This window comes from Somniosus microcephalus, unplaced genomic scaffold (genome assembly GCF_052327205.1).
Source record: "Somniosus microcephalus isolate GS21.2 unplaced genomic scaffold, FLI_Smic_1.0 unresolved_chr2, whole genome shotgun sequence".
Classification (NCBI taxonomy): Eukaryota; Metazoa; Chordata; class Chondrichthyes; order Squaliformes; family Somniosidae; genus Somniosus; species Somniosus microcephalus.
The window spans coordinates 57164613-57174913 of NW_028225180.1; the positions used below are offsets into that span (position 1 = coordinate 57164613).

Genomic DNA, 10301 nt, shown 5'->3' on the forward strand with positions numbered 1-10301 from the left:
GGAGGAGCCCGGGCATCTCTAGTGAAAGTGTAACGAACCACTAGTACCAGAGGAGCCCGATCACCTCTGGTGTTAGTGTAAGCAACCACCAGTGCTGGAGGAGCTCAGTCATCACTAGTGTAAGTGGAAGGGCTCCACTTGTACAAGAGGAGCCCAGTCACCTCTAGTGTAAGTGTAAGAGTACCACTTGTACAGGAGGAGCCCTGTCACATCTAGTGTTAGTGTAGGGTACAACTAGTACCAGGTGAGCCCGGTCACCTCTAGTGTAGGTATAGGGCCACCACTAGTATAGGAGGAGCCCGGTACCCTCTAGTGTAAGTGTAGGGGTGCCACTTGTACAGAAGGAGCCCGGTCACCGCCAATGATACTTAGGGTTACCATTATGTAGGAGGAGCCTGGTCACTTCTAGTTTAAGATTCCTGATACGACTATTACCGGAGCAGCATGAACCAAACTAGTGTAAATGTAGGGTTACATCTAGTATAAGTGTAGGGGTACCACTAGTACCAGATCAGCACTGTCACCTCTAGTGTAAAAGTAGTGATAATACTAGTACCGGAGGAGCATGTGCACTGTAATGAAAGTGAACTGAAACAACGAGCACCAGAGGAGCATGTGCACTGCATGTTTAAGTGTAGGCATTCCGTCAGTACTGGAGATGAATCCTTATCCCTAGCATAAGTGTATGTACAACAAGTACCAGAGGAGCAAGATCACGTATAGTTTCAATGTTGGTTACTGGAGGAGCACGGTCACATGTAGTGCAAGTGCCATATCATGAGCAGCACGTTCATGTCAAGTGCATGTGTTGGGGACCACAAGCACGGGAGAGGCACCGTTACATCTGGTGTGAGTGTAGGGCACCAGCAGTACCGAAGGAGCACCGTCAATCCTAATATAAATGTATGGGTACAACTGCTGCCCGAGGAGCAAGGCCACCTCTAGTTTAATTTCAGTTATACCACAAGTACCGGTGGACCACATTCACCTTTAGTGCAAGTGTAAGGGTACCACTCGTACTGGAGGGAGACTTTCACCACTGGTGTAATTTTTGTGACACCACTATTACCAGAGGAGCTTGCACAAATCTAGGGTCAGTGCAGGAGTAACACTGGGGCAGGATGGGCACGGTCACATCTAGTGTCAGTGTAGGGTAGACTGGGACAGGAGGGGGACGGTCACATCTAGTGTCAGTGTACTGGTAGCATTGGGTCTGGTGGGGCATGGGCACATCAAGTGTCAGTGTAGCGGTAGACTGGGAGAAGAGGGGCATGGTCACATCTATTGTCAGTGTAGGGGTAGCATTGTGACAGGAGGGGCACTGTCACATCTAGTGTAAGTGTAAGGGTAACACTGGGACGGGGGGACACGGTCTCATCTTGTGTCAATGCAGTTGTAGACTGGGCCAGGAGGGGCATAGTCACATCTAGTCTCATTGCAGGGGTAGCACTGGGCCAGGAGGGGCACAGTCACATCTAGTATCAGTTTACGGCTCACACTGGGACAGGAGGAGCACGGTCACATCTAGTGTAAATGCAGGTGTAGACTGGGCCAGGAGGGACATAGTCACATCTAGTCTCATTGCAGGGGTAGCACTGGGCCAGGAGGGGCACGGTCACATCTAGTGTAAGTTTAGGGCTCACACTGGGACAGGAGGGGCACGGTCACATCGAATGTAAGTGTAGGGGTAACACTGAGACAGGAGGGGCACGGTCACATCTACTGCCAGTGAAGGAGTAGAGTGGACCAGGAGAGGCATGGTCACATCTAGTCTCATTGCAGGGGTAACACTGGGACAGGAGGGGAACGTTCACATCTAGTGTCAGTGTAGGGGCAGCACTGGAACAGGAGGGGCACGGTCATATCTCGTGTCAGTGTAGGGCTAACACTGGGACAGGAGGGACACTGTTGCATCAAGTGTCAGTGTAGGGGAAACACTGGAACAGGAGGGGCACGGTCACATCCACTGTTAGTGTAGGGCTAACACTGGGACAGGAGGGACACTGTTACATCAAGTGTCAGTGCAGGGGAAACACTGGGACAGGAGGGGCACGGTCACATCCACTGTCAGTGTAGGGCTAACACTGGGACAAGAGGGGCGCGGTCACATCTAGTGTCAGTGTAGGGGAAACATTGTAACAGGAGGGGCACGGCCTCATCTAGTGTCATTGTAGGGGCACCACTGGTACAGGAGGGGCATGGTCACCTCTAGTGTAAGTTTGGGGGTACCACTAGTACAGAAGGAGCCCGGTCACCGCTAATGATACTTAGCGTTACCAATATGTAGGAGGAGCCCGGTCACCTCCAGTTTAAGTTTCCTGAAACGACTCTTACCGGAGCAGCATGCACTAGTCTAGTGTAAATGTAGGGTTACATCTGGTGTAAGTGTAGGGGTACCACTAGTACCAGGTCAGCACTGTCACCTCCAGTGTAAAAGTTGCAATACTAATAGTACCGGAGGTGTATGTGCACTGTAATGAAAGTGAACTGATACCACGAGCACCAGAGGATTATGTGCACTGCATGTTTAAGTGTAGGCATTCCGTCAGTACCGGAGGTGAATTCTTATCCCTAATATAAGTGTATGCACAAAACGTACCAGAGGAGCAAGATCAAATATTGTTTCAATGTAGGTTACTGGAGGGGCATGATCGCATGTAGTACAAGTGTCACATCATGTCATTATAAATGTATGGGTACAACTGCTGCCCGAGGAGCAAGGCCACCTCTAGTTTAATTTCACTTATACCACCAGTACAGGAGGACCCCATCACCTTCAGTGCAAGTGTAAGGGTACCACTAGTACTGGAGGAAGACTTTCATCACTGGTGTAGATTTAGTGATACCACTATTACTAGAGGAGCTTGCACAAATCTAGTTTCAGTGTAGGGTAGACTGGGACCGGAGGGGCATGGTCACATCTAGTGTCAGTGTCCTGGTAGCACTGGGTCTGGAGGGGCATTCGCACATCTAGTGTCAGTGTTGCGGTAGCTCTGGGACAGGAGGGGCACGGCCACATCTAGTGTCAGTTTAAGGGTAACACTGGGACAGGAGCTGCACGGTCACATCTAGTGTCAGTGGAGGGGTAACAGTGGGACAGGAGGGTCACGGCCACATCTAGTGTCATTGTTGGGGTAACAGTGGGACAGGAGGGGCACGGCCACATCTAGTGTCATTGTAGGGTTAACAGTAGGACAGGGGGCACGGTCACATCTATTGAATGTGTAGTTGTAGCACTGGGATAGCAGGGCATGGCCACAACTAGTGTCATTGTAGGGAGTCTGGGACAGGAGGGGCATGGTCACATCTAGCGTCAGTGTGCTGGTAGCACTGGGTCTGGAGGGGCTTGGGTAAATCTAGTATCAGTGTAGCGGTAGACTGGGACAGGAGGGGCATGGTCACATCTAGTGTCAGTGTAGGGGTATCACCATGACAGGTGGGGCACTGTCACATCTATTGTAAGTGCAGGTGTAACACTGGGAAAGGAGGGGCACGGTCACATCTAGTGTCAGTGTAGGGTTTGACTCAGCCAGGAGGGGCACGATCACATCTAGTCTCATTGTAGGGGTAGCACTGGGACAGGAGGGGCACAGTCACATCTAGTATCAATTTAGGGCTCTCACTGGCACAGGAGGGGCACGATCACATCGAGTGTAAGTGTAGGGTTAACACTGGGACAGGAGGGGAATGGTCACATCTAGTGTAAGTGTAGGGGTAACACTGGGACAGAAGCAGCACGGTCACATCTCGTGTCAGTGTACGGGTTGCACTGGGACAGTAGGGTCATGGACACATCTAGTGTCAGTTTAGGGGTAGCACTGGGATAGGAGGGGCACGGCCACATCGAGTGTCATTGTATGGGTAACACTGGGACAGGAGGAGCAATGTCACATCTTGTGTAAGTGTAGGTGTAACACTGGGACAGGAGGGACACGGTCATGTCTACTGTCAGTGGAGGGTTAACACTGGGACAGGAGGGGCACGGTCACATTTATTCTAAGTGTAGGTGTAGCTCTGGGACAGGAGGGGCACGGTCATATCCAGTGTATGTGTAGTTGTAACACTGGGACAGGATAGGCACGGTCACACCCAGTGTATGTATACAGGTAACACAGGGACAGGAGGGGCACGGTCACATCTAGTGTCAGTGGAGGGGTAACACTGGGACAGGAGCTGCACGGTCACATCTAATGTAAGGGCAGGTCTACTACTGTACATGAGGAGCACACGCACATCTAGCGTATGAGGTGGTATTCCACTCGCACTGGAGGAGTACTGGCAATAGTTGGGTTTTTTGCAGTGCTACCACTATTACCATAGCAGCACGTTCAACTCCAGTGTAGGCATGTTCCTAGTACATCAGGAGCTCGTACACATCTAGCACAAGTTTGTGGTGCCATTATTACAGGTGGAGAACTGTCCCTCTAATCCAAATGTAGGTACCACTAGTACGGGAGGAGCACTGTCTCCTCTTATACTGCCAGAATTGGTTCATCACCAGTATTGCAGGATTTGTTTTATCGCCTGTTCTGGAGGAGTTGGTGCACTAGGAGTGAATCAAGGGCAGGGTCATGACGATTATTGCCTGGGGAGCTGCATTCACCAGGCCAGTAGGAACAGGGTCAGCACCAGTACTGGGAGATTGCACTTCCTACTCGTAAACAATGTTTTAATTCTGTATTTTTTAAAACTATCCAACAACAATTTCACTTAATTAATCTTAATCTGACGTATCAGATAAAAAAACAGCTTACCTGAATCTATTTGTTAAATGACTGTAATTAATGCTAATTATGATTTAACCTGATGGACTCCCTGGAGGACTGATGTCTGGATAAATATAGGTTCCCTTCCATAATTCAGCCGTGCGCCAGTCGGAGTCCATTTGCTCTGACAGAATTCATCCATTCTCACAGAGAATGGCGCAATCAACTATTCTGCTGATCAAAGAGATTTACTACCCGATTCTCGCGGCCGTCGCTGTCCCTGGTGAGCCAGTGTAACCTGTTTTTTGTTAATCATGGTTAACTTTAGCCATGTTTGTTAAGCTAACGAGTTTTCTAGATGGCAGCATTACACAGTCGCTAGTGACTGGATCGAAATCGTGAACCGCGTCCCCACACTTACCGCATTCCCCTTAATCCAATACCCTGACTGATGTTACAATGTTCTTTGAAGCTACAACACAAGGATTTTAGCGGATTTTGGACCGTCGTAAAACCCCGTGCAGAGTGAGCACTGCAACAGCTCATTAAAATGTGTGGGTGGGTTTCCCAGGTAGTGGCTCCAATAGTAATCCTGTTCTCACACTGCTCCGTGTTGATAATCACACTGAATGAAGTAAAATGCTCTCCACAGGTATCTCCATATATATTTCAATCAGACACTTGAACATTATTTTGCTCCTCTCTCTTTCTTACAGCGAACTTGGTGACAATGGCGATTCTCTCCCGAGGAAACTGCGGCCTTTCTAAATGCATCTCGGTCTACATGGTGGCCATGGCAACAACAGATCTACTGGTCTTGATCATCAATGTAATAGTGTATCATATTTTCAATTATCACTTTCCACTTTCATTCCTGTACCACACTCCCGTGTGTAAGTTCATTCTATATATGACTGTTGTCACCCTCGATTTGTCTGTTTGGTTCACCGTCTCCTTCACATTTGATCGATTTGTAGTTATCTGCTGCCAGAAGTTTAAAGCAAAGTATTGCACCGAGAAAACTGCGGCCGCGGTTATAACATTGTTCACGGTCCTAATCTTTTTAAAAGACATCCCTGTTTTGTTTGCATTTGAAGCTGAACAAATAATTAACAAGGTGCAGTGGGGCTGCCAGAGTGCAGCTTTTGTTTCCTCACCTGCAGGTGCTGCCTACGGCTGGTTTCACAGCGCCTGCTTAGTTTGGCTTCCTTTTACTTTGATTGTCTTGTTTAATTATTTGACAATCAGACGTATTTTAGTGGCCAGCAGAGCCCGCAGGGGACTCCGGGGTCACAGGAGTGAAAATCAGAGCGATACAGAGACAGAGAACCGATGGAAATCCATCATTTTACTATTCACTATATCGGGCAGCTTTATATTGTTGTGGATGACAAATGCCGTGAGTTATGTAACTACCAGACTGACAAACCCCACTTATTACCGAGGTGACCGCACAGACCCTGGATATATCGCCACTGAAACTGGAACAATATTGAAGTTTTTGAGTTGCTTTCAAAACCCGTGCATTTATGTAGCGACCCAGAGGAGATTCAGAGAAGAGCTGAAGAAGGTGGTAAAATCCCCCTGGACACTTATTCTGAGATTAGTTAGTAAATGAAAATGAGAAGAATCAATCAAACGAAAGCTTCCTCATAACTAAATCTTCGTGTGAACTGTTTTTTCACAGTAGAGCGTCCTTCTTTCCGGTAATGTGAAATTGGGACAGAACTTGTGTGAACATTTCTTCCATTTTGCAGCATGCGTTTGATGTCGGCAATGCTTAATTTTTCCTGCTTCCTTCGCTGAGTAAACATATCCTATTGCTGCAAATTTAGCACATTTCAAGTTCTGGGGTCAAATATAACAAGGATGAGGTTCAGCAGTGGACATGTGGGCAACAGAAGGAATCCACCTTGCTTTGCAGATACTGGGATCGGGCGCGCCTCTTTAACATGATCAATAATGATTAATTCGGTGCTGAAACAATCAAAGATCTTGCGATCACCCTTATTGGTAATTTCCTGGAAGTTTGGTGTGAAGATTGCAGGCGTGGATCTCTCTGTCGGCACAATTCCTCATTGACAAATAGAGCGGGCTCTTGTCACGTGATCAGTTTTGGAATGTAGGAAAGAGTCGAAACTCGGCTCATCGATGTGACCTTTCACCTCTTTTGTCCCAGAGACTGACTTAAAATCTCGATTGTGCGCTGACTGCTGTCTCTCACTCAGCAAAAGGTGGAGTCTGCTCGTGTTATGTGCTGTCGATAAATTTATCATGAGTAATATTATTGATATTCTGTCGCAATTAGTCTCCCAAACAAAAGTGTAAAGATAGTAAAATGAATGACTTTTTATAAATTTAGTCATTACTGCAATTTTTCCAAGTGATCTGTTAAAACACTGCCATAAATTCAGATAAATTACAAATAATATTCAGTATTCTGTGTTTGGCTGAACATTTGCAGACGGTCAGAAAGAATCTTTGGTAATTATCGTTTTATTATGCTGTTACACATTGTTCCAAATAATAATTGAAAAATACCAGCAACTTTGAATCAGTTACAAATTGTTCATCTGTGATCCCGCCTGATTCTGCGAGAAATGACAAGGGATGGGAGCAGAATCTCAATGGGAAGGAGCTGAATGGTGTGGATGAAGAGCGAGCGATAACGATCCAAATACCCAATTCCTAGAAGGTTAATGAGCAAACCAACTTGAATTACTGTATTATAGACATGAACATTGATCACAAGCATAAACAAGTGATGATGAATCTTTACACAATGCTGGTAAGGTCACCATTAGAACAACAGGTACAGCTTCGGTCCCTCATTGTGGAAAGGCCAATAAATCCACTGAGAGCGAGCAGTGTAGATACACCTGGATGGAGCCAATGATCAGAACTATACTGATGATGAGAGTCAAGATATTGGGACTATTTACACTGGAGCAGCGAAAGCTAAGAGGATATTTATTAGCGGTGCTAAAAATTATCAACAGTTTCGTCAGAGTGAAGAGCGAGAGATTATTCCATCTAGTAAGGGAGCTAGCAATAAAGGGCGTTCGCCTTAAAATGGTCACAAAGGGACTGAGCAGAGAGGTTATCAGAAATTTCTTTATGCAAAATGTTGCTGGAGCATGGAATGTCTTGCCTCAGTTAGTAGTTATTGGAAAGTTAGGTGAATATTTGAAAAAAGAGTAAATGATTTTCTGTGGATAGCGGAGGACAGTGCGGATAGTTTTTGATTGCTGTCTCAAAGAACCCAGTAGAAATAGATTGGGTCAAATTACATACTCCCGCCCAGCACATTTCTATGGTTTTATAGTGTTTTTGTGTCGAAATACCCTCAGCCCCATTTAGCTTCTATTGAACAAAATATTATAAATAAACTGATGCCAATGATGATCCCAGATGTTCAATAGTCACCCGTCCCTTACAGGTTCACATGTGTCGATAACTTGCTTTCATTTTGTAATTAGCTCCCTGTACAGTGCCAGATCTCCCACTCATCCCATAATTTCTCACCGTTTGTAGATGTGGAACCTTGTCCTATGCTTCATTAAAATCCGACTGGGTCATTCCAGCTGAATTTGCCCTGCCCTCCAGGCCAGTGATGTGTTTCAGAAACTCCACAGGTTAGTTAAAGATGAAACGTCGCCCCTTAAACCAATATAATTCCCTTTTACATTGCTCCACTCCCAGGTGCTCAACCCACCCATTGGATCTCTGCTGGCCTTATTTTAAACACTGGGATTATTTCAGCTGCTGCCGGATCCTCGGGAATATTCCCTAACTGAGGAAACTTGCAGCAGTGTCAGTAAACCTTCAGTCCTGTCAATCCCCATTCCTTTGTCTCGCGGTTTCTGGGTCCCTGCATTCCAGAATTCCATGTTATGTGTTTGAACACTGTAACTATATTTAAATAAAGCCTTGATCTCTGTCTCTCTTACAAGCCTTCAGTAAGCACATATGATCTACATTATTTATTTTATTTACCAAGTGGCCTTTGCTGGTCCTTACGATCTACCTGCTAGATTCGTTGAATAGTTAAACAAACTTTTTCTTAATCCTTAACATTCCTCCCGACATAATAACTTGGTCCCACAATGCCTGCTATTCTCTTTTAAATGGGTAATTATATTTTAATTTCACACCCTCTAGTTCCTTCTTAACTACTTCCTGCTTGTCTAAACTAACGTTTGGATCTCCTAGACCTGCACCACTGCCGGAGTCTCACTCGCATACAGGTGGATTATTGGAAAATTATCGAACCGTTTCCTCAGCTTTTGTTACATTGTCATTATTGGCTGAATGTCATGGGCAATTCTCGAGGCACAGAATCATAGAATCAAAGGCCCATAAGGAGACCATGCGGCCAGTCATGCCTCTCTCGGCTCTTTGAACTAGGAATTCAATTAGGCAACTCCGCTGCTCTTTCCCCACAGCCCAGCAAACCTGGCTTTCACAAAATATCCAATTCCCTTTTGAAGTTACTATTGGTGAAAGGGTGCCAGCAGTGGCTCCGTGGTAGCACTCTCGCCCCTGCATCAAATGGCAATGTGTTAAAGTCCCGCTCTAGAGACTTGAACACAAAATCTATGCTGACACCTCAATGCAGTACTGAGTGTGTGCTGCACTGTTGGAGGTGCAGTCTTTCGGATGGAATGTCAAACCGAGGACCTGACTGCTCTGTCAGGAGGATGGACAAGATCCCACAGCACTATTTCAAAGAGAAGGGGAGATCTCCACAGAATCCTGGCCAATATTCATACCTGGAACAACATTACTAAAACCGATTATCTGGTCATTTTCTCATTGCTGTTTGTGGGAGCTTGCTGTGCTCCAATTGGCTGTCCCACTTCCTACATTACATTAGTAGCTGTATTTCAAAAGTACTTCATTGACTGTAAAGCGCTTTGGGACGTCCACAGATCGTGAAGGGAGCTGCAATCTGCTTCCGGTACCCTTTCAGGCAGGGCATTCTAGATCATAACAGCTCGCTATGTAAAAAGAAAACTCCTCATCTCCTCGCTGGATCATTCCCCAATTACCTTAAATTGTGGCCGTGATTGCCAACGCTCCTGCCAGTGGAAACAATGATGCCTTATTTAGTAAGCCCCCCTCATAATTTTGAACATATCTCTCCTGAACTTTGCAAGCTCCTTGGAGAACTATCCCAGGTTCTGGCCATTTCGACAGGTTTTAGGCCTTTCACCCACTGTGGACAAGGTCCCGCCCGACACAACACATCCGGGTACTTCCAGTATCAGATTGATCTCTTTCTTGCTCAGTTTGGAAGATTATTCATTATTTGTTATGTATTATCAACAATTTAACGTTAAGCAAAATACATTTTAAGTATGTTAACCAATTCCCCTTTGAAACGGATCCAAGCTCTTTAACGATTTTATCGATTCGCTTGTAATATCATTTCACCGATCGGTACTTAAAGGCTGAAAACAAAATGAAATTGATATTTTATTAATCCAAAGTGGGGCTGTCTCCGTCCATTTTGTTCGACACTTCCCCCTTACTTTCTCAACATGGCCCCGCTCACCTGGTTCCCTTTCTTTCTGTCGGATCCCGCACTCTGCC

General features: G+C 46.0%; 1 protein-coding gene across 1 annotated transcript; it reads left to right on the forward strand.

Annotated features, from left to right (window-relative positions):
* Positions 1-4890: 4890 nt before the first annotated feature.
* On the forward strand, positions 4891-7098 carry LOC147092688 (putative G protein-coupled receptor 139). The gene is made up of 2 exons (XM_085975755.1): positions 4891-4989; positions 5423-7098. The coding sequence occupies exons 1-2, from the start codon at positions 4920-4922 to the stop codon at positions 6322-6324; spliced, it is 972 nt and encodes a 323-aa protein (XP_085831881.1). The 5' UTR covers positions 4891-4919; the 3' UTR covers positions 6325-7098.
* The last annotated feature ends 3203 nt before the right edge of the window (positions 7099-10301 follow it).

What these genes read in the sequence shown, in the direction of transcription:
- LOC147092688 (XM_085975755.1), top strand. Translation starts at nt 4,920, where the DNA reads ATGGCGCAATCAACTATTCTGCTGATCAAAGAGATTTACTACCCGATT. An exon ending in CGCGGCCGTCGCTGTCCCTG is followed by an intron (nt 4,990 to 5,422) that starts GTGAGCCAGTGT and finishes TCTTTCTTACAG; the next exon opens with CGAACTTGGTGACAATGGCG.